We start from the raw sequence: 24,877 nt of genomic DNA, 5'->3' as shown, positions 1-24,877 counted from the left end.
GAAGTGCTGAAGCAAGGCGAATGCTGATTAAATGCAAGTCTCTCTCTCTCTCTCTCTCTCTCTCTCTCTCACTCTCTCTCTCTCTCTCTCTCTCTCTCTCTCTCTCTCTCTCTCTCTCACACACACCTTTAATATTTCTCCAGCCAAGCCTTTTCACTCGTTCCTGATGACTCTCAATTGCAAGAGCAGATGAATAGTCAATCGATGCCGTACCCTTCAGTGGGCTTTGAAAACAATTCACGTGCTGTTTAGTGTCAGTCTGCAACAAACAGGAAAGGTGTTTCTGCCTACAAAAACAATCTCACAACAAGGTGTCCTGTAAATAAAAAAATAATTTTTAATATTACAATAATTCAGCTTCATTAAAATATTGACACCCTAGTCAAAGTTCATTAATCAATGATTAGATTTAGTTTTTATTAAATAACAGGTCGTACTTATTATAGCCTTTATAGTCTGCTTTATTGTTGTTGTTTAAAAAAATAATAATAATTATTTTTCCAATTGGCATAAATATGGTATAAAATATTAAATGGAAGGGAGAATTTAAAAAATATAAAAATGTAAATATTTTAAAAATATTAAAATTAGTATATTTATACATTTTAAACATTTTTAAAAATATATTTTTTTAATTTTCTTCTAATTTTTAATATAAAAAGGAAAAAGAAAAGTAAAAAAATATTAATTAAAAAAAGAAAGAAAATAAAGATAATTTTTGTACAAACAATGTACATAAAATAAATGCAATAAAATGTACAAACTGCATTTTAGACTGAAGTCTCTACACCTCAACATTCTCTACAAGATTGATCAACTTTCCCATATTTAATATCCTTCCATTTTAATCAGCAAAGTAAAACTGATTTGGCATTCAAGCGAGATACGAAGTTGATCCTTTAACATTTATTTTCAATCATTTTGTGCATTTTATGTTCAGTTAACAGAAGCAAAAGAATCAGAGCGTGTATGTTTATCTGATTTCCCTAGAAGGCTTTAATTTCGTATTAAATATTTAATGCAGGTTCTTCCAAACAAAAATTTCGATAATCGATAGAAAATGTTTCTTTAGAAAGATTTAAACCTTTAAATCTGGACTCAGGGATTATCGCTGAGATTTTTGTCATCACAAATGATCTTATTAGTTTTAATGAAAGGGAAGACTGAAGCACTTTGCTCTTAGGGAAATAATAAATGATATAGTGGTATGATCTCAACCACCAATAACAGCATGTCCAAATGTTTATAATTCATTCACTCATTCATTTTCTACCGCTTATCCGAACTATCTCGGGTCACGGGGAGCCTGTGCCTATCTCAGGCGTCATCGGGCATCAAGGCAGGATACACCCTGGACGGAGTGCCAACCCATCACAGGGCACACACACACACACACTCTCATTCACTCACGCAATCACACACTACGGACAATTTTCCAGAGATGCTAATCAACCTACCATGCATGTCTTTGGACCGGGGGAGGAAACCGGAGTACCCGGAGGAAACCCCCGAGGCACGGGGAGAACATGCAAACTCCACACACACAAGGTGGAGACGGGAATCGAACCTCCAACCCTGGAGCTGTGAGGCGAACGTGCTAACCACTAAGCCATGTTTATAAATCCATTCTGTAAATCAAGATAATCTCCTTTTATTACTTACATTACAGTAAACAGTTGTTCACTCACCATCCTGTTATCTTTTATTTCTTTCTTGAAGATAAAATAATAAAATAATCATTCAGTTGCTTTAAAACCAGAAGGAGAAAGTGCAGACTCCTGAGTCGACTTACACCTTCACTGCTCACTGCTCACAAAGCACTGACACAGGAGACTCCTTCTATAAATGTGAAATAAACAACTCCACGTATTTTTTACAATCATTTTAAAAATACATCCCACGTTCGCAGAAACGAGTCCCTGCGAAGGAGGTGTTACTATAGCAACGATAACGTATCGTTATGTAGCGAGAGCGTTAATATAGCCCTGGGAGTTTGTGTGTCAGAGCTGCTGCTATAAGAAATTAATCAACACCTTCATTCTACAGCAACGTGGTACAATAAGGACTGAGGAATGTAGCCATGAAGCCATGTGTGTGTGTGTGTGTGTGTACGTACGTGGGTGTGGGTGTGTAGTCTATAATTGACAATAGCCTGTAAAAGACTGTGTGCCTGTGGTTTGAAGGATAATGTGCTGCCCAGATTCTATTATTCCCCATTTTAGCAATAAGGAAATATTCTTTCTCTGATTAAGATGTTTAGGGTTGAGACAAACAATTAAATAATTATCATTGCTCATTATTTTTGTATTTTTCCTCAGTATTCCTAACTTGCAGGGGAGGTTCTTGAGACGGGGCCACAGGGGCCTTGGCCCCTGCTGATATCTGATTGGCCCCTGATTGGCCCCCGTTCCATCAATCGTCGACGAGAAGAGCAACTGGAGAATTTTTCAAAACGATCACAGACGCAATTCCACCCCCAAACAATTGGCGGCACTTGAGCGTTGAGGAACGACTGCCGAAATGTATTTGCACCGTACTGAATAAATTATTTTGTGTGCTTGAATGTACCCTGTACTTGGCCCCTGAATGTAACATGTGGCCCCTTAATGGCCCCTGTTACAGAAAAACCCTAGAACCACCACTGCTAACTTGTGTAATAAGCTACTAATTTAATTCATTATTAATTATTACAGTTAACCGGTTTATTAATTAGCTGGTTAATAAATAAATATTGTGCTGCTTATTTCATGTATTTAATGTTGGAATCTGTTGTATTTTGAGTGTATTAACAGCTCACATTGAGCAAGAAAAAAGCATCTCAGAACGTGTGTGTATGTGTGTGTGTGTGTGTGTGTGTGTGTGTGTGTGTGTGTGTGTGTGTGTGATTTAATTTTTCTCCAAAGTTTAATTAGTTAAATAATTAATTGGTTTGTTTATAATTGCTTGATTAGTTGGATGTTATTACTTCATTATTAATTATTATCATCGTTTAAGGAATAATTTGAAAAGTCTTAACAAGCTCATACTACTGCTTTTTTTTTGGACACCAGGATTAGTTTTAAAACATCAAAATCCTTAGAGATTAAAATATTATATCAAACTTTTTTTGGATCAGAAATTACCCTGGCAACAGAACCCAGCCGGATGACATTGCGCCGTTCCCACCATCAGCTGACGTCTATCTCTTGGCTCTAATCCACTGCCGCTGCTGCATTTGGGAATTTTTCAGGAACCTGGCAGCCGCCGATAAGGACAGCTGGGTCTGCTCATTTGTACTGTTTTCAAAAGACTCAGAAGCAGCCGGCTTCATCCTCCCTGTCTGCTCTCCTGCACCACTCTGCCTCCTGACCTGGAAATAAACGTTGTGATGTCTCCACTCCTCTATTCTCTAGCTGTCTATCTTTATTTTTCAGTTGTAAAAACAGTGGAATTTGTGCTTTGCACTTTCTACTTTCTCGGGATCACAACAAGTTGTCTGTGTTTATTTTTTCTACTTTACTTCGAGAGAGAGAGGAAACCAGAGGCAGCTGATGGGACGACCATTTATAGCTGCTACAGTATACAGAGCTGCGGGAATAAGGGATCATCACTCTGGGTTTCTCAACAAAAAGCCAGTAAGCTATTTCCTTTCAATTTTGGATTATTAAAGGAAATGAGATCTGTGAGTTACAAAAGTCGATTCTTACAAGTTACTCAATTCGAGATTTTATTCCGAAGCCTGTATACAATCAGCAGAAGTAAAAAGCTGAAGCGGTGGAGGCTACAAACGAACTACATCGTGCACGTTCGCATGACTTTCAGCTCATTCGATCTTTATTTAAAATAAGTACATTTTCTGTGATAAGGATCCACTTTGCTCTTTTTGTGGCTCAACCTGAATGAATGAAAGGATGGAGTTGGAACTTGTAATGAGTATAAACATGATAATGTCCTTGATAACCTCTTTAGGCCCAATTGTTAGCAAAAAATCAAAGTGGGGTATTACTGATGTATGTTGTAGATTTAAACCTGGAATTATCTTGAGCTTGTGTTAACCTCAGGCCTCTTGGGGACGACGGGACCGGGCATAAAAACAGGAACTCAGTTTTTCTACAGCCATAAATGTAACTATAAATGGATAAAAAGTATATGATTATGTAAGTTGTTGTTATTATTATTATTAATAGAGTTATAGGGCTCAAGTTGGTTGAAGGTTGGGGTTCAAGCTCCAGCACTGCCAAGCTTCCACTGTTGGGCCCTCGATCAAAGGCCATATTAACCCTCTCTGCTCCAGGGGCAGATATATATGGACTATATATATATATGGAAATAATAAATAATAATACATTTTTGGTGAGTTGCTTCCATATTAATGAAATTAAGCACTTCCAAAACATACAGACATCAAACACAGGCTTTTACTAAATCCACGTGTGCTCATAAGATGGAGGTCATGTCAGGACCGTAGGTGTGTACATGCCTCCACACAACAGTGCACAAGGACACACCCTCCCATGCACCACTGCCCGTGTGTGACCGTGCGGTGACCACGTTTCCGCCCGATGGCCCTCACGCCCTTGCAGCTGAAGAGGAAGTGAACTCGCTCATCCTGTGGTCGGCCTTCTCACATCAGCTCACGTTACACGCCCAGTCTGGAGCCATTACATGGGTTAGGAATACTGAAGAGGAATAAAAATAGGACATTGTTCAGCCAAACCAGAAATATGAACACTGCTCGGATCGGACGTTAGACATTAAACATTAAACAAGACAAGATGCTCGAAAACAAACACGATATGGAAGGTTAGCTATCTCGAGTATCTAAGACCTGAAAGACTACAGACTAGTTTACTGTAGTAACTCGTGGCTGAATTCTTGTTTAGTTCAGTAAAGAAAATGTGCCTGTGGTTTGAAAGGTAAGCAGACCCAGCGCTCATCCGCTACTAAACCGGTACTGTCCATAATGTTAGATCAATGGAGATAAGCAGTGTCTCAGATTATGATGGTGTCTCCTTTGATATCATGAAAACAAAAACAAAAAAATTCCAGGCTCTTTAAAGAGACGACACCAATAATACATTAATTATCAGCGTTTATTATTCTGATTTGGATGAAGTAATCTTCTATACTAGATATATTATTCAGTATTTATTAATTGATATCAAATAATTTATACTTAATTAATAGGTCATTCCTAGCCCATGTAATAAGCTGATGAATGAATTCATAAAGAATTATTACCATTATAATCATAATTGGTTAATTCATTAACATCACAATATTCATTTATTAATTAGCATGATGTTTCATTTATGTATTTAATACTGGACTCAAATGGCATTTTTTGAGTATTTTGAATGTCTTGAGCTCAAACTGTGTAGAAATTGTATGTGTGTGTGTGTGTGTGTGTGTGTGTGTGTGTGTGTGTGTGTGTGTGTGTGTGTGTGTGAGGTTAGTGTTTTTTTCCCAAAAGGGTGCCAATATTTCTAGAGTTGACAGTAGAAGAAGAATGTATTTGTAATTTCCTCTTGCACAGGAATAAACTGGTTCAGCGATTATCATATTTGGAGAAGGAAAACAGGACAGAAGGCGGCTGTGTTTGCGAGCGAGCTCCCTCGGAGCTGTAGCTTTCTCAATTTGGATTGCAAATGCAGAAAAAGAGGTGCAGTGAGACTCAGAGCTTGTAATTAATCTAGCAGGGCGTCGCTGCTCCGATGTGTCTCGTGTCTTTAAATCTTCCCCTCTCACCAGTTCCTCCTCATCTTGAGAACCACAGACGTCTTTGAGCTCTCTAGTGAAGTATGGAACAATGCAGTGTTAATAATCCTCATCAACAATCCTCTCTGCACTTATTTACACATCACTCAGGGGTTTTTGTTCATTTGTTGCAGAAACCTCGTATGTCCAAATTTGGTCAATTTCATATTTTTTCACATATCGATGCTATTGGTCAGTCCCCACGTGGGTCTGTTATTTTTACAAGTTATTAACCAATCTAAAGTCTTGAAAATCGCTTGAGCACAAATCTCATAACTCCATTGGACACTCGAACTGTCCACCTCTTCCTCACTCCGCGGGAGAGCTTCACGGCATATTTCTCCTCAAGAAGAGTCGCAATGAATCAACACGTCTTCTGAGGTAAATGTCTTCAAAACACTGGGCTCAAAGAAAAAAAAATCTTGACCCCCGCTAGTTCTGGTGCTCGTCTGAGGACAGGAATTTAGCGCAAGACAATCCACTGCAACGCGGACTAAACCCTGTGCACTGCAGATAAGGTACGGCGTTTTTTTAATTTCCTGAAAAATAACGGTTTTGGAGATACGAGGATTCCGTCTGACAGCGACGATATTCTATGTTATGGTTGCGTACAGTATATATATGTACGTATACAGTGTGTATGCTCACTTCAGTGGCCTCGTTAATGCTGATACTTTCAACACAGTTTGACAAGACATCTGTCCATGTACTGAATCTCAAGAAAAAATGGTTCATACACCAAGACAACGATCACAAGCACCAAAGTATGATTAAAGAGGAACGATTGTGGAAGGACCTAAAGAAGCAGTTCATGTGAGGACACCCATCAAAATCCCAGTGTCGAACCTTTTCTCAAGTGCAAGTTCAAGTTCAAGTTTATTTATAAAGCACTTTTTTAAAACAACAAGTGTTTGTCAAAGTGCTGTACACACAAAAAGGAAACATGTTCGTTAATACAAACAGTCAGCTCCATAAAAGAAAAACACTTAAGACACAAAAAAACAATAAAAGAAAGCAGCTCTCACATGACATCGAACATCAGACTGTAAAAATAAGTTTTTAGGCCAGATTTAAAGACCTGAAGTGTTTGAGCCTGTCTGATGTAGAGAGGCAAACTGTTCCAGAGCTTCGGGGTCGCTCCTGTGAAGGCTTGGTATCCTCTGTTCTTCAGTTTTACTCTTGGAACAGCTAAAAGCAAACGGTCTTCAGACCTTAGAAAGTCTGTAGAGGACAGGAAAGGTTTCACCTTGGTGAGTTGTTTCAATTGGAAAAAACATGATTTAACTACTAAATGTTATATATTATTATATAATATATATTATTTGATCTTCACTGGCTGCCAGTCTCATCACGCATAAAATATAAAATCATACTGCTCACTTATAAGGCACTAAATGCTCTTTCCCCCCCATCTTTCCGATCTTTTCTCATCCTATGTACCTTCACGATCACTCCAGTCCTCAAATTCTGAACTTCTTTGTATTCCTAGATACCGTTTATCCTCTGCGGGTAGCAGATCCTTTTCTGTCATTGCTCCAACACTATGGAACTCCCTACCCATTGCACTCAGAACCATCACCACTCTGTCTGAATTTAAATCAAGGCTTAAGACCCACCTTTTCAACCTTCACTATCAGTAAATGCATATGTATTAGGAGTCCTTAATTTTTCTGAAATGTGGTGTATGTATCGTGTACTATGTAGAGTCCTATCTCTTGTACTGTATGTTTTTGTGTATAGTCCTGTCTTCTGTTATTATCTCATGCAGCTGCATGTGATCCTTCGTCCTGGGCAAATGTCCGACGAATATGTATATGTATGTATATGTATGATCCTTTGTCCTGTGCAAATGTCCGACGAATATGTATGTTACACTATGTACCTTGTAAAGCGTCCTTGAGCTTGGGAAAGGCACTATATAAATTAAGCATATTATTATTATTATTATTATTATTATAATTATTATTATTATTATTATTAAATGAATCTGTTTATCCGATTTAAAATCACAATCCAAAACAACACCCAAATTTATTTTACATAGGGCTTCACATATGGATTCAGCTCACCGAGGTTTAGGTCTACTGACTCACAGGTCCCCTGTTCTGTACTGAGGAACGGAATAAAATTCTTTTCAGCTGTTGTGATCAAAAGTTACCTGAAACTTTACTTACAGTTATTTCTGCACAAGGTTCACATACTTCTCAATATTTTTCTCAATAATTAAATGAAGACGTATAATATTGTTGGCTCATTTGTTTGATTGTGTTCACTTTGTTTACTTTTAGGACTTGTTTGTAAATCTGATGATTTGGGTCACATTTATACAGAAATACAGGAATTTCTAAAGGGTTCACGACACTGTATGCGTGATGAGGTTTTTGTTTTTGCGACAATGATCCTTTATTTGTCGCTGTTATACAACCAATAACAATAAAAACCAAAAGTTTGTGGCGGCGTTCGCTGTTGAATTCTCGATTCTGATTGGTCAGAAGGTGTTGATTCTATTTTCTATAACATCAGCTTACTATTATTATTTTTTTTAATCTCATTCTTATTATCTATTATTAGGTTTCTATTATTTCACTCCTTGTAATATGCTGTCGCTTCTGTAGTAACAGGTTGCTCACAGGGATCATGTCATTTAAATAGAGAGAGAGAGAGAGAGAGAGAGAGAGAGAGAGAGAGAGAGAGAGAGAGAGAGAGAGAGAGAGAGAGAGAGAGAGAGAGATACAGACAGAGAGAGAGAGAGAGAGAGAGAGAGAGAGAGAGAGAGAGAGAGGGAGAGAGAAGGCGAGAGAGAGAGAGAAAGAGACAGAGAGAGAAGGAGAGAGAGAGAGAGAGAGAGAGAGAGAGAGACAGACAGACAGAGAGAGAGAGAGAGAGAGAGAGAGGGAGAGAAGGCGAGAGAGAGAAAGAGACAGAGAGAGAAGGCAAGAGAGAGAGAGAGAGAGAGAGAGAGAGAGAGAAAGAGAGAGAGAGACAGACAGACAGAGAGAGAGAGAGAGAGACAGACAGACAGAGAGAGAGAGAGAGAGAGAGAGAGAGAGGCTGCTGAGTGAACTAATAATAATGTAAGTTCGTGGATTGCATGGTTAAAGAATTAATTTATTTGCTAATTATGACATCATAAGCTTTGTGTTTTGATGAAGGTGGTGAGTTCAAATCCCCTGAGTAAAGCTTTTACTGTTCATTTGCAGAAAACATTTGGAAAAAAAAGATCATTTGAACTTGGACGAGTGCCAAATGCTGTAAATGTAATCATTAAAAACATAGGGGTGATAACATGAATCCCATTAATGGTTATTTTACTATAACATCTGACCACAAATGTTTTATTAACACAAAATTAAGTCAAGATTTAAGCCATAACAAGGCGACCTGACTAAAGTAATTGAAATAAATTTACATTAAATGTAAAGTTTAAAAGAACTCAGGGAAGCTCTTTGGTTTGCTTTTTGCAATAAAAAAGGGCCACAGGGACAGATAAAGGAAGAGGGAAACACTGAGGATGTGGTTAAGGAAGAGGAAGAAAGGAGCGGTGTTGATGAAAATAAATGAACTGGTTCTAAAAACACAGGATGTCATTACAGAAATCTGTCTGACGGCTGTGAAGAAAAATAACCAAATAAAATGTTCAGTGAGGTTTAAAGGACTGTTCAATATTAAAGGAGGTGAATAAAAGGTTTTAGTAAGCATTTTAAACAGAAGTATTATAATCTAATAAGAAGAGGAGTGTGTGTGTGTGTGTGTGTGTGTGTGTGTGTGTGTGTGTGTGTGTGTGTCACTGCATGAATTCATTGCATTCTTCACACGAGTCTCTCACCTCCCCTTTAACTGGTGACAGGTGGCCTTGTGCATTCACTAGGAACCTGAAATCCCAGTGGGGTGTGTTTCGCTTCCTCTCTCTCTCTCTCTCTCTCTCTCTCTCTCTCTCTCTCTCACACACACACACACACTTTCTTTCTTCGCGTGTTCTCTCGCTTTCTCTCTCTCTCTCTCACACTTTATCTCTCTCTCGCTTTCTCACTCTCTCTCACAGTTTTTCTCTCGCACGTTCTCTCGCTTTCTCTCTCTCTCTCTCTCTCTCTCTCACACTTTTTCTCTCTCTCACTTTCTCTCTCTCTCTCTCTTTCTCTCTCTCTTTCTCTCTCCTTCTCTCTCACAACACTGCACCCTCTCCATCTCCCTCTACAGCTACCTCGATTTTCCCAATAGCACCATTCCTCCATTTTGGTCCGTACCGACATCTCGTCTCATCTTATCTCATCTCATCTCCATTTTGGATGCAGGAGGAGGACGAGAAACCTCGGCCAACTGCAGGACACGGACCAGAACAGAAAAGCCTTCACCAACACACACATTGCTCTCTCTATCCTCAGCACACTGAGGCATTGATCACGGCTCCACATGGAAACGCTGCACAATTCAGTTCAACATGTCTGCGAGAGTCATATTTGAGTCATATTGTGTTCCTAGAGCTGCTCAGATGACCCAGGCATTCGCTCCCCAGGTTCTACCAATTGTATATAAGTTTCCATTGATTCAGTTGATTGTTTGATCTGTGACATGGCGCATGGAGCTTATCACTTAAAGCTTTATAAAAAATAAAGATAAAAAAGAGATCTGATTACAGAATTTAGTGTATTGATAAACTATTTGGATGGAATTTGTTCTTCCATTTCGATGTGATTTTGATCATTATATTTTTTGGAGATTAATTGGACTTATTATAATATCTACATCCAGTATACTGTATAAAACCACTTTATATTCATGTGCAACGATGAAGTAATGAAAGTGGATCACTGCAAGTTCCTCAACTGTTGAAGATGCCATTTGATGATGCAGCGTAAATAATGATCTGTAAATAATGATCACATTCTCATGTAAAAAAATGAGAATGTGAGATACAAATGTTCAGATTTGATTTGCTGACCAGATGTGAGAATTTGATCATTTTTCTTAATTATATGAGTTAAAATTAATTTAATATTTCAGCTTTACACTGGAAGCGACAATTTAATGATTTGGATTGAAGCATTGAAATAAAAGTGTAGGTAAAGTAATATGTGCTGTTTATGTGAGAATCTGAAAAGCTGAAAAGCTGCGATTGTGTGTGTGTGTGTGTGTGTGTGTGTGTGTGTGTGTGTGTGTGTGTGTGTGTGTGTGTGTGTGTGTGTGTGTGATAATAGGTGTGTGTGTGTGTATGTGTGTGTGTGTGATAATAGGTGTGTGTGTGTGTGTGTGTGTATATGTGTGTGTGTGATAATAGGTGTGTGTGTGTGTGAGAGAGAGAGATAATAGGTGGTGTGTGTGTGTGTGTGTGTGTGTGTGTGTGTGAGATAATAGGTGTGGTGTGTGTGTGAGTGTGTGTGTGTGTGAGATAATAGGTGTGTGTGTGAGATAATAGGTGTGTGTGTGTGTGTGAGTGTGTGTGTGTGTGAGATAATAGGTGTGTGTATGAAATAATAGGTGTGTGTGTGTGTGTGTGTGTGTGTGTATATGAAATAATAAGTGTGTGTGTATGAAATAATAGGTGTGTGTATGAAATAATAGGTGTGTGTGTGAGTGGTAGTCCATGCTGTACTTCTCTGCGTTATCCGGGTGAGGACCATAAAGCCTGTGAGAAGAAGCTCTTCCTCTTTCGCTCTGTGTTGGCCTTCAGGGAGCCGAAGCACTTCTCTGACCACAACCTTCAGATGGATGATGTCCTGCGACAGATAAAAGAGACGCTGGTGAAGGAACTCCCACTGATGGCTGCTATAATGTAAATGATGATGTTCCACAATGTTAAATCTAATTCTAAATAGATAAAAACATGACGTGTTGGTTTGTTGATCAATTCAAGACTGGAATCAGATTGTGATCCTTAGTGGTATAAGAGCAATAAAAGACTTCTTATAGTGATGCATCAAATATTGTTGTTGAAATGTAAAGCTTCACATGTTTATCGGTGTTGACTCTGCAGAGCTGACACCATATCTTACAAAACAGTATACGATGTTAATTGATAAACATGATAAACAACACGTCATCGTCACCCGGTCCCACAATCCTGTGCACACGGTGAGTCCTGTACTGTAATAGCACTGTGTCATCCATCAACACTGACATGACATGACATGACATGACATGACAGTGCATTTCTGCTCAGCTTAATAATGCTGCACTTTAAGAATAAAAAAAAGGCAATCAATAGACGAGAATCGCCGAGGGCATCGATTATGTAGCACGCAGTTAGTAATGATGTAGAATAAAAAGTGATATAGCCTTTCTAACCGTTTAATATTCTGCTGTTGTTTAGTGGCACCTGGAGCACTACACAAGTCAATTTCAGTGACCGGTAATGGCTTTTTAACAAGCCGTGTGATGCCAGATTGGGCGAAATGTCTCTACTGTCATCTGGTGGCGAGGACCTGCTTACATCAAACATCATCTGGGGATGGGGATGGGGATGGTGAGATACGACAGCTGCTGCTACAGCTTGCATGATAGATCAAAGTGAAATGATAAATAATAATCAGGACTCCATACAAAGTCGTGTCTTCTTCCAAATTAAAAAAGAAAGAAATAAAAATCCCATGCTTAAAAATCTGATGTGGTCTTTGTACTATTCATTACGAATTATTTTCAGTTGAAATCATTTTAGGTTTGATTGTTAGATTGTTTAATTACTTTCATAAGATCAAGTTACTGTACGTTTTAACTCTATTTATTTATTTTATTACAAACATTTCTATGAACATATCACCCCTAGTAGACTAGCGAAAAACAGAATTACTGAATAAACACTACAGTCCTGAGTGTCTATGTCATATGAGCTTCTTATTTACACCACTGTAGCGTGAGACATGACCAAGACATTCAATGATCAACATGTATACAACAAAAGAGGAACAAACTCCATTTTTTGGAGGTAAAGAAAGGATTTTATTTATATTTCAGTCTAGTGACTATAACATGCTCCGAATCTTAATCTTAATGTCATGGTGTTTGAAGGGCATTCGGTATCCCATGGGATGTTATTTTTTGGTGGAATCCGAGCAATGTTCAGCACAACATGGCTACAGTTAAACATGGTGGTGGTGGTATCACAACATGACTACAGTAAAACATGGTGGTGGTGGTGGTATCACAACATGACTACAGTGAAACACGCAATGACTATAGTGAAACATGGTGGTGTTATCACAACATGACTACAGTGAAACACGCAATGACTATAGTGAAACATGGTGGTGTTATCACAACATGACTACAGTGAAACATGGTGGTGGTGGTACCACAACATGACTACAGTGAAACATGGTGGTGGTATCACAACATGACTACAGTGAAACATGGTGGTGGTGGTACCACAACATGACTACAGTGAAACACACAATGACTATAGTGAAACATGGTGGTGTTATCACAACATGACTACAGTGAAACATGGTGGTGGTATCACAACATGACTACAGTGAAACATGGTGGTGGTATCACAACATGACTACAGTGAAACATGGTGGTTTTGGTATCACAACATGACTACAGTGAAACATGGTGGTGGTATCACAACATGACTACAGTGAAACACGGTGGTGGTATCACAACATGACTACAGTGAAACACACAATGACTATAGTGAAACATGGTGGTGTTATCACAACATAACTACAGTGAAACATGGTTGTGGTATCACAACATGACTACAGTGAAACATGGTGGTTTTTGTATCACAACATGACTACAGTGAAACATGGTGGTTTTGGTATCACAACATGACTACAGTGAAACACAACATGACTACAATGAAACATGGTGGTGGTATCACAACATGACTACAGTGAAACATGGTGGTGGTATCACAACATAACTACAGTGAAACATGGTGGTTTTGGTATCACAACATGACTACAGTGAAATACGGTGGTGGTGGTATCACAACATGACTACAGCGAAACACACATTGATGTCTGCCTCTTGGTCGAGGTGAGTACTCATGCAGCAAGTAACTTTTACCTTGACTTCAGTGAAACACACAATGACTACAGTGAAACATGGTGGTGGTGGTATCAAAACATGACTACAGTGAAACACAACATGACTACAGTGAAACATGGTGGTGGTGGTATCACAACATGACTACAGTGAAACATAACATGACTACAGTGAAACATGGTGGCGGTGGTATCACAACATGACTACAGTGAAACACAACATGACTACAGTGAAACATGGTGGTGGTGGTATCACAACATGACTACAGTGAAACACAACATGACTACAGTGAAACATGGTGGTGGTGGTATCACAACATGACTACAGTGAAACACAACATGACTACAGTGAAACATGGTGGCGGTGGTATCACAACATGACTACAGTGAAACACAACATGACTACAGTGAAACATGGTGGCGGTGGTATCACAACATGACTACAGTGAAACACAACATGACTACAGTGAAACACAACATGACTACAGTGAAACACAACATGACTACAGTGAAACACAACATGACTACAGTGAAACATGGTGGTGGTGGTATCACAACATGACTACAGTGAAACACAACATGACTACAGTGAAACATGGTGGTGGTGGTATCACAACATGACTACAGTGAAACACAACATGACCACAGTGAAACATGGTGGCGGTGGTATCACAACATGACTACAGTGAAACACAACATGACTACAGTGAAACACAACATGACTACAGTGAAACACAACATGACTACAGTGAAACATGGTGGTGGTGGTATCACAACATGACTACAGTGAAACACAACATGACTAAGTGAAACATGGTGGTGGTGGTATCACAACATGACTACAGTGAAACACAACATGACTACAGTGAAACATGGTGGCGGTGGTATCACAACATGACTACAGTGAAACACAACATGACTACAGTGAAACATGGTGGTGGTGGTATCACAACATGACTACAGTGAAACACAACATGACTACAGTGAAACATGGTGGCGGTGGTATCACAACATGACTACAGTGAAACACAACATGACTACAGTGAAACATGATGGCGGTGGTATCACAGCATGATTACAGTGAAACACACAATGACGTCTGCCTCTCGGTCGAGGTGAGTACTCATGCAGCAAGTAACTTTCACATTGATTTTGAATCCTATTTCAGGACAACTGGCTGTTTTGTGCAGGCTTGGGTGACCAGGGATGATTTCAAATCAGCTGTGGATGTGATATCCTTAGTGGTTAAGGTGTTGGACTACTAATCAGAAGAGCATGAGTTCAAATCCCAGGTCCACCAAGCTGCCACTGCTGGGCCCCTGAGAAAGGCCCTTAACCCTCAATTGCTCAGGTGTATAGATGGAAAGAAACTGTAAGTCATTCTGGATAAGCGTGTCTGCTAAATTCTGTAAAGGAAATGAAATCCCGGGTCATTATATTTCCAGGTCAGGATTAAAAAAAAGCACCTAATTTGTGCTCAGGATTAAAAAGCTCTGACTGTAGTACATAAATATGCATGGCTTATATTTGAGGTGAAGTTTGAATTAAAGTTTGTGTTCATAAAATTCAGCGGTGATGCAATCGTCCGGTTCGTTTTCATAGAGGAAGTGGAACAGTTTGGAGATCAGGTTTAAAGCTGTCATGACTAAAGAATTATATCGCTTGTAAGTCACATGTGCAGTCATGGGAACTGAAAGCTTTTCCATTGTTGCCACACCCACTATTAGACAAGATTTAAACATTACCCAAGCGTTAAAGTGGTATAAAAAATAAAAACGTTCTATACAATCTGCAACTGGTTAGTTGTTAGGAGCACGAGGGCTGTAAATGTATTTGGATTTGCTCTCTTGCTGGTGAAAGATCTGCCACAGGTTTCACTTCCCTCTTTCACTCCAGCTCAGGAGCTGCTGCTTTCCTGACAGACAGAGAATGAAGGCATTACTGCAACCTTTCAAGGTAAATCAGCATGTATATAAATATATATTTTAACATTATATATATCATTAATATATTATTAGATTTAGGTGCCAGTTTCTATATATCTCATTATTATATTATTATATCATAATAATATGATATTATAAATAATTATATAATATATAAAATATACTGTATAAAAGGGTTTGAAAAAAATAAATACACACTTGCAAACTCTGTGGACTATAAAATAATTTAATTATACTGCATTTGAACAATTTTTTTTAAAAACAACACGGATGGTAAACATGAGAGAAACCCGATTCTTCTCTCTATATTTTTCTAATTAATTTTTTTTTGTAATGTTATTAGATAGAAATCTCTATACACATACAGTAGATGCACTTATGCACTTCTCCGTTAAAGGATGAATCTAAAATTTTAAATGATCACGGATTGAGCCGTCATCTCGACAATGCTGCACACGAATCTCAGGTCATTGCCGATTCCTCGTTCGTAGATTTGTTTAATTAAATCCAGGGTTGATTCGATTCAGGGGTTATTGGCAGTCATGTGGTCTCTCTCCAGACACACAGCCCTTTCACAGCATCACAGTAAAACGAGAAGCTCCATAAAACTTCCTTTTACACCCACAACAATGCACAACATCCACAACATGTACAATAATGTACTCAAGTACACTGGAGCACTCGGGTCACTTGTGATGTCTGCTTTGTAAGTGAAAGGTTGTTGAGCAGTTTCATCGAATCATTCTATCAAGTTTCTTCCTGGGTTATGAGGAAGTTCACGAATTTCCTGTTAGTCACATGTTGAAATATAAAGAAAGTGAAAAAACCACAAATAAAGGTTTTGCTAAATCTGTGATGAATGTCGAAGGAATTTTAACACACCAACAGTCTTTTTTTTAACTTTATAAATTAAATCACATGTTCTGTGATTTCTGACATTTAGACAGCACATTATTTTAACTGTCAATCAGCAAACCAGACAACAATTATTGATATCGAAATATATATGTTATTATAATGGACACTGAATACGGCTCTGGATTCAGTCTGACAGATTCAGTCGGTGTCTGTTTTATCAGCACAGGCCACAGGATTTTGTGTGAATGGGTGTGTGTGTGTGTGTGTATGTGAGTGTATTATCTACTGTGATTAAAGGCCTTGATATAGCAAGAGACAACAGGAACACTTGCGAAAGTGTCTGACTAAAATAACAAAGGGTTTACAGAGGAACAGATTACAAACACACGTGCTGTTGATCTGGCCCAGTTCCCAATTGTGTGTGTGTGTGTGTGTGTATGCGTTAGGTCAGTGTGGACATGGTGTCTCTGTGGTGTGTGTCGGCTCTGCTCATTTTTCTCTCTCTGGGGGCTTCGGGAACTAACCCCGGAGTTAAAGTGAGACTCACTCAGCAGGGCCTTGAGTATGGTGAGTGCTGCACTGTACAGAAGACTGAATAGTTCATATAGCAAACACAAATTCAGTAATATTTTTTATTTGTATATAATCTGTATGAGGACGAAATCCAAATCTGAGAAATCATAGTGTAATGAGTCTGTCTGTGTTTCTGTCCTGTTTCTGTCTGCTGTCTTTCCCGGTTGTTAATTGTTTGCTCCGCCCACTCTTTTGTTCCCATGGACATTAATTGTACTCCTTCTCTCCTTCAGGTGTCTTGTCTTTGTCTCTATTGGTTCTGCTCTGTGATTGGGTCTTGTCTGTTATTTATACTCTGTGTGTTCACTTCCCTTTTGTTGGTCGTTATTGCTTTGTGCTTGTATGTATGTTGTGGATGTTCCGGTCTCCTGTCTGCTCTGTATTCTGCTCTGTTTTGCCTGCCTGTTTGTTTGCTTGTTTGTATTACCTGTTTCTTGTTTTGGTTTAAGTAAAATCTAAAACTGCATTTGGATCCTCACTCGCCTTTGTCCAACCTCGTGTCACATAGTCTACTGCCATCCTGAAATCCTTTACTGTCTTTAATATAGCTGCATTATTAACAATAAACAGGCCTCCATATTATTTTCCATTCTCCTTTTCACCTCTGTACAAGTTTATATTTCTGATTTTTTTTTTGTCTCCCAAACAGGCCGTCAGATTGGCCTTGTCACCCTACAGGAGAAGCTCAAAACCATTAAAATTCCAGATCTGAGCGGCTCAGAGAAAGTGTCTCCCATTGGAAAAGTCTCGTACAGTCTGACAGGGTGAGACAGCAAACCTGCTCTTTCTCTATTCGGCCTTGAAATGGACTTCGGTTTTGAAAAAATCTTTACTCGTATCAGAATGAACTGAAATGGAACTCTTTTTAAATAACGAGACGGACGCTTACAAAAATGCGAAGAATTTCTTTTAACCTGCTCGATTTCATTTAAACCTTTCGTCAGACCTTCATAAGGACAGATTAGTTTCTTTATAAATGTATATTTGCAGCATTTTATTGATAAATTGTCAGCTATCTAACAATATATAATGTAGAGAATTTATAACTGAATTTAAATGTTCACAATTTTGTGAAAAATGAAACAAAAACAAAACAAAATACATAGTTTGGATGGATAATATGTAATCATTTTTATAGATTAGTTTTTTACACACCATATGAAGCTTACCCTTTATAGGGGATATATCTTGGGGTGCCAATATTTATGAAACCAATGTACTGAGAATAATCGCTCACTCACTCACTCACTCACTCATTTTCTACCGTTTATCCGAACTACCTCGGGTGACGGGGAGCCTGTGCCTATCTCAGGCGTCATCGGGCATCAAGGCAGGATACACCCTGGACGGAGTGCCAACCCATCACAGGGCACACACACACACACACTCTCATTCATTCACGCACTCACACAATACGGACAATTTTCCAGAGATGCCAATCAACCTACCATGCATGTCTTTGGCCCGGGGGAGGAAACCGGAGTACCCGGAGGAAACCCCCGAGGCACGGGGAGAACATGCAAAGTCCACACACACAAGGCGGAGGCGGGAATCGAACCCCCATCCCTGGAGGTGTGAGGCAAACATGCTAACCACTAAGCCACCCTTAGCCCCCCTGAGAATAATCATTCTGAAAAAAAAAGCATGGAATTAAGATTAAAGATATGACACAATATGTGCGGATTGATCCTGATAATCCTTGTTATATTTATTATTTCTGGTCGTGACAGTATACAGATCCTGAATCTCGGCTTACCCAAGTCTTCAGTGGGGTTAGTTCCTGGCACCGGGGTGAATCTGTTCATTGGCGACGCCTTCATTAACCTGCACGGCAATTGGAGAGTCAAGTACCTCAAAATCATGTACGCAAGTGCAACATACTGTAATAGTCTGTTTTATGTGTTTTGTAAGACATCTGTACTGAACGTGGTGCACGTTGTGTAGAAAGGACAGTGGCTCGTTCGACCTGTCCATCAGCAGACTCAGCATCGGCGTCACCATCGGTGTTAAAGAAGATGACACGGGGCGTCCGAGTGTCAGCAGTGCTAACTGTGCAGCCTCTGTCGGTGACGTCAGTATCAAGTTTCATGGAGGTGCCAGGTGAGCAGATGCATCTTCTACACACCAAGCTAGATGGAAATTATCTCTATAAATAAAAGTTCGAAGTTGTATCACTATAACGTCAGATAGCAATTCACAATAATTCAATGGAAAATCCAGTGTAAAACTATACAGTATGAAGCACTATGAAGCACTAAGACACTAGCTACGTCTTCTACTTGTGCCCGATGCTGCTTTGGAGTGTGTGCGGAGAAGGAAAGTGATTCAGCTTTAGCATTGAGCTACATGCTCTGTGATTAGGAAAGTCAATGAATAGCGTGTCGTAAGGTATATAAAACCAAATCAACACAAATGATGTGAACATCATGATTCGGTTGTTGTTTACTTTCTAGCTTCGTCTGATGCATCCCGACGAATGGCAGTTCTACAGTCAAAATGCTTTGCTGTTAAGAGAGGACAGGGGTGAAGGCTTAGGTCGGCTCGAGTCAATAAGACAGATACGAGGAGAATGAGACCGCTCTGAGCTAACAGGAAATCTATAGTAACTCAAATAATCACTTTTTACAACCATGATGAGCAGAAAAGTATCTCAAACCTTCAGGCGAATGAGCTACAACAGCAGAAGTAACAGGGCTCTAAGGATAAAGTCAGCAGAGATTCAGCAAAACTAAACAGATGAAGACTGAAAAGAGTTCATTCATTCATTCATTCATTCATTCATCCTCTACCGCTTATCCGAACTACCTCAGGTCACGGGGAGCCTGTGCCTATCTCAGGCGTCATTGGGCATCAAGGCAGGATACACCCTGGATGGAGTGCCAACCCATCGCAGGGCACACACACACTCTCATTCACTCACGCAATCACACACTACGGACAATTTTCCAGAGATGCCAATCAACCTACCATGCATGTCTTTGGACCGGGGAGGAAACCGGAGTACCCGGAGGAAACCCCCGAGGCACAGGGAGAACATGCAAACTCCACACACACAAGGCGGAGGCGGGAATCGAACCCCCAACCCTGGAGGTGTGAGGCGAACGTGCTAACCACTAAGCCACCATGCCCCCCCGAAAAGAGTTTGTCTGGTTAAATATTCCCAGAAAAGTGTTCGTCCTACTGACTAGCGATCCATAACCAATCACAGTCGCAGAGCTCCTCTGTCTCCCCTGTCAATCATAGCAGCACCGGTCGATCACGAGCATCTGTGAGCTGATCTACGCGGAAGAGGGTAGATAGCACTTTCCTCTGACTGTGATTTTTCAGCCCTGTAATGCTGCATGAGTTCAAGATAATTCAAGCTAGAGACGTTTGTTAGCTTTATGTGTCTCCTACTGTATGGAATCACACATCAATCTTCACTAGAAGCTGTCACGCAATCAGGAGAGGTGAAAGAAAATTAGAAGAAGAATCTAGAGTTGGCTTGGTGTTTCTTTGGGGTCTTTAAGCTCCTGCTAGAGAAGCAGGATTTTAAAGCAGGACTAAACGGTGTCAGTGTTTTTAGAATCACAGTATTAAAGATATCATTAGTTTTCATTAGAAACTGACAGCTGTGGTTGTAACTCACCGTGTCGTCTGTTATTGTCGTCTGAACAGAGGCTCGTCTTTCGCTTCTTATTAAATGTACGAGAAAAAAACAGATTGCTCAACTCGGACATCGTTTAAAATAAGCTTTTTATTATCCTGCCCAGAGAAACAGATATTTACAGTAGTAATATTTCATTTTGTTTCCCTACCCACTCAGCTGGCTGTATAACCTGTTTAAGAGCTACATCGATAAGGCTCTGCGCAGTGCGCTACAGAAACAGGTATCAACACACCAGGTAAATTAAAAAGAGGTGATTTTTTATTTCATTCTAAACAAAAAGGCTTGTTGTTTCAGATCTGTTCTCTGGTGGGTGAAGCCATAGACGAGATGAATCCCCATCTGAAAACTCTTAACGGTACGATGGATATGCATTCGATATATTCAAACATGTCAGGATCATGACCACTTTCCCTGAAGACTGATTTTACATGTTTTTTAGTTCTGGCTCACGTTGACAAGTACGCTGAAATCGAGTATTCCATGGTGGAGTCTCCGCTCATTTCTAATTCCAGCATCGATCTCAGCTTAAAGGTGAGCTGAAGCTGAATTGTCCTCGAAATAAGTTGACGTCAATGTAATATTTATCTTTTCACGTCTCTCTTTCTTTCTCTGCAGGGGGAGTTCTACAACATCGGGCAACACCAGGAGCCTCCGTTCTCCCCGACACCCTTCTCTCTGCCTGCTCAGGACAGCAACATGCTGTACATCTCATTATCAGCTTTCACCCTGAACTCAGCCGGCTTCGTGTACAACAACGCCGGAGTGCTGGAACTCTACATAACAGACGACATGGTGTTACAACCACCGCTGACAATTTCTTATGAAAACTTAATCTGATATTGTGAACGAATATGATATTGTTAATATTGTAATTTAAAAAATATTGGCACCCGTTAGGAACTGGCACCTGAAACCTGCTTCTCTAGCAGGAGCTTAAAGACCCCAAAGAAACACAAAGCCAACACAAAATCTATCATTTATATTTTTAATCATTTTTAATTTATTAATCTACAATCTGGATTTTTCTTTTCATTTTCTTTCTAATTTTATTTCACCTATCGTCATCGCGTGACAGCTTCTAGTCAGGGATTGTGAAGGCTGACGTGTGATTCCACCGAGACACATAAAGCTAGCAAACTTCACTATCTTGCATCGTCTTGAACTCATGCAGCATTACAGGGCAGAATAATCACAGTCAGAGGAAAGTGCTATACACCTGCTTTCGCATACATGAGCTCACAGATGCCCGTGATTGGCTGGTTATGCTGTGATTAACAGAGGAGACAGAGGAGCTCTGTGACTGTGATTGGTTATGGATCGCCAGTCAGTAGGACAGACTCTGTCTGTGTCTTCGAGCTTGGTTTTTTTGTTCTTTTCCTAAAGGGTGCCATTAATTCTTAAGTTATTAGATCTCTTTTAGATGTATATAATGAAAAAGTCATCTGAACTTTGTAGTGCACTGAATCATATTCATAGATCAACTAACAAAAAACATTTCTCCTTTTAGATCCCATCCAGTTTTCCTGTTCGACTGAACACAAAGACATTCGGGACTTTCATTCCACAAGTAAGAAAACTTTGCTTTTCTTTTTTCCTTAATAATAATAATAATAATAATAATAGAATAATGTTTAAAATAAAATCCCACCTTTAAATGCAGGGTCTCTGATTTTTGAAAGCCAATGTTGACATAAAATCACCAAAACAAACACGCCCCTAACCCAAATGGGTCCCACCCCTGTATCAATAGCTCCGCCCACACATACATACGTAACCCAGGCAACTACTGAAAGAAAAATGTCTTTATCATAGCTGAAGGGAAGAACAATACGATTGCAGATAAACAAACAAGCAAAAATGACACACAATCATAATCATGTAAAGAACAAAGGCATATATTATTTCTGTGAAACAAAGCAAAACCAACGTTACTCACCTATCGAGAAGGAAAAAAGCGCCTCGGCGTCTTAAGTAAAGTTGGTCACATATTCACAGATTGGAGTTTCCTGAGTCAATAACTCCTGAGCTAAACGCTGTTACTACACAAAACACGGTTGTAGCTGCGTCTCTACATTACTACGATAGAAAAGAGGTGTTATTTGTGTAGTAACAGTGTTTAGCTCAGGAGTTATTGACTCAGGAAACTCCAATCTGTGAATATGTGACCAACTTCCTGCTCCTTCAGTTCTCTCCAGCGCTGGAAAGCTGATCCTATATTAACACGTCCTACTTCTTACCTTATCGTAAGTCTTTCTTCTCTTTCTTTCTTTGTTTTTATCCTCCATGTCAATGTTAAAACCGCTTTCTGCTAATGTCACACATGCGCACTGAACACTCTCTCTGCCCATATTGACAAGACACGCCCCTTTCTGCTCATTGGCTACACGTTTGTTTTGATTATTGTTTATTTTTCGGCCCGACTCAGTTTTCTGAAGGGTTTCTCAAAAATCGGAGACCCCACCTTTAAGATGTCAGCCAATGTACATTAGCATGATCTTACTCATCGTTATTAGGATGTTTAGGTGCAAGATATAACATGGGAATTTTTGGGGTTTTTTTTAGCATGTTTGCGGAAAAGGAATTCTTTAATGAGATGCTGCATATTTGGGTGAAATATCCCTTTAATGAGTCACATTTAGTATATTTATGTGAGGAATATTTTTAACATGCTGACTGAGGTGTCACTGAATGGTATCCCTTTAATTGGGCAACCTTAGGAATTTTAAAGTTCTACTTAAAACCTTAAAGACAGATGATTATCATATCATTCCAAGCTCTCAATTTATCACTGACATGTTTGCTAGAAGTCCATCTTTACTGTGACTCCAGATTGCTAAGCAGTACCCTGGACTGATGATGAAGCTCCTGGTGAAGGCCGCAAAGGAGCCAAACATCTCATTTGAGCCCAACAACATGACGGTGCAGGCAAGCAGCACAGTTACAGCCTACGCTATTCAGCCTAACGCCACACTGTCTCCTCTTTTCATCCTCAGCTTGGTGAGTAACGCAGACGTGAGGTGGCTTTGTGGGAGGAGTTAAATATTTGTTGACACGTGATGTGCATGATTTGTGCGTGTGTGTGTTCAGAATGCCAGCGTGAGCGCTCAGATTTATGTCAGCGGCCTCAAAGTGGCTGGAGTTTTGAGTCTCAATGAGTAAGTTATACACAATGGAATAAACCGTAGAATATTCCGGCTGAACGTATTTAATTTGGACGTATTTGTTCATATGTTTCTATAGAATGGACATGACATTGGTGACAAGCTACGTGGGACCGTTTGAGGTACGAGTACAAACAGACAACAATTTTACGCTTAAAGCACAGATTTATGTTAACCGTCATTTTCATGTCCAACAGGTGAAATCACTCGACAGTTTTCTCACGATGATCGTAAAAGTTGTCGTGATACCCAAAGTGAACAGTGAGTACATGATCTGATCCACTGTGATTTTTTTTTAAGTTTTAAGAACTTAAATTTTTTTTAAATAAATTTCTGAAATGTTTTCAACAGCTTACTTAAAGCAAGGCTATCCTTTACCATCTATTGGAAAAATGAATCTGCTCAACACTCAGCTTCAAATCCTGAAGGTATGAGAATAAAATATACTCAGTGATAAAATAGATGCCTTTTTTAATTGATGTATCTAATTCTTGATTATAATGAAAAATGTTCCAGGATAACGTGTTGATCGGGACGGACGTCCAGTTCAGCGCATGAGCTTGACCTGATGTCTACTAACAGTGGATTCCATTTGAAAGCTTGGATTTTCTTTATTTTCTATATAACAATCCATAATCTTTGTAGGAGTTCATGTATAAATAAATAAACATGATTTTTTTTGTCTGTTTTTTTTTTACACCACTAACTGATAAGACCTGAGTACATAATCATACAACGTCCTGTTCATCAAGATCTCCTCACAAGTCTATTTTTTGTTGGCTCTGGGAGTTCACTGATGTAATCTGCAGACATATGAGATGACAGAAGAGAATAAAGTACCAGAAAATAAAAGGTGGAGTTGTAACTGGTTTAATACTGCAGACAGCCACTAGAACCGAGAAATTTTGCCTGACTTTATGACGTCCCCTTTTATACATACTATTGCACACCACTGTTAAAGTAAATTCA

At 39.3% G+C, this 24,877-nt stretch overlaps 1 protein-coding gene across 1 annotated transcript; it reads left to right on the top strand.

Moving 5' to 3' along the window:
- Positions 1 to 15,488: 15,488 nt before the first annotated feature.
- Positions 15,489 to 24,586, top strand: LOC132838223 (bactericidal permeability-increasing protein-like). The gene is made up of 16 exons (XM_060858436.1): positions 15,489 to 15,677; positions 16,972 to 17,092; positions 17,748 to 17,862; positions 18,829 to 18,960; positions 19,043 to 19,198; positions 20,904 to 20,967; positions 21,042 to 21,102; positions 21,187 to 21,278; positions 21,363 to 21,539; positions 22,255 to 22,314; positions 23,577 to 23,744; positions 23,835 to 23,902; positions 23,988 to 24,030; positions 24,106 to 24,169; positions 24,260 to 24,336; positions 24,425 to 24,586. The coding sequence occupies exons 1-16, from the start codon at positions 15,651 to 15,653 to the stop codon at positions 24,464 to 24,466; spliced, it is 1,467 nt and encodes a 488-aa protein (XP_060714419.1). The 5' UTR covers positions 15,489 to 15,650; the 3' UTR covers positions 24,467 to 24,586.
- The last annotated feature ends 291 nt before the right edge of the window (positions 24,587 to 24,877 follow it).

Source organism: Tachysurus vachellii, chromosome 22 (assembly GCF_030014155.1).
Source record: "Tachysurus vachellii isolate PV-2020 chromosome 22, HZAU_Pvac_v1, whole genome shotgun sequence".
Lineage (NCBI taxonomy): Eukaryota > Metazoa > Chordata > Actinopteri > Siluriformes > Bagridae > Tachysurus > Tachysurus vachellii.
The sequence above is the reverse complement of the archived record's forward strand: the minus strand, read 5'-3'. Positions and strand labels throughout refer to the sequence as shown.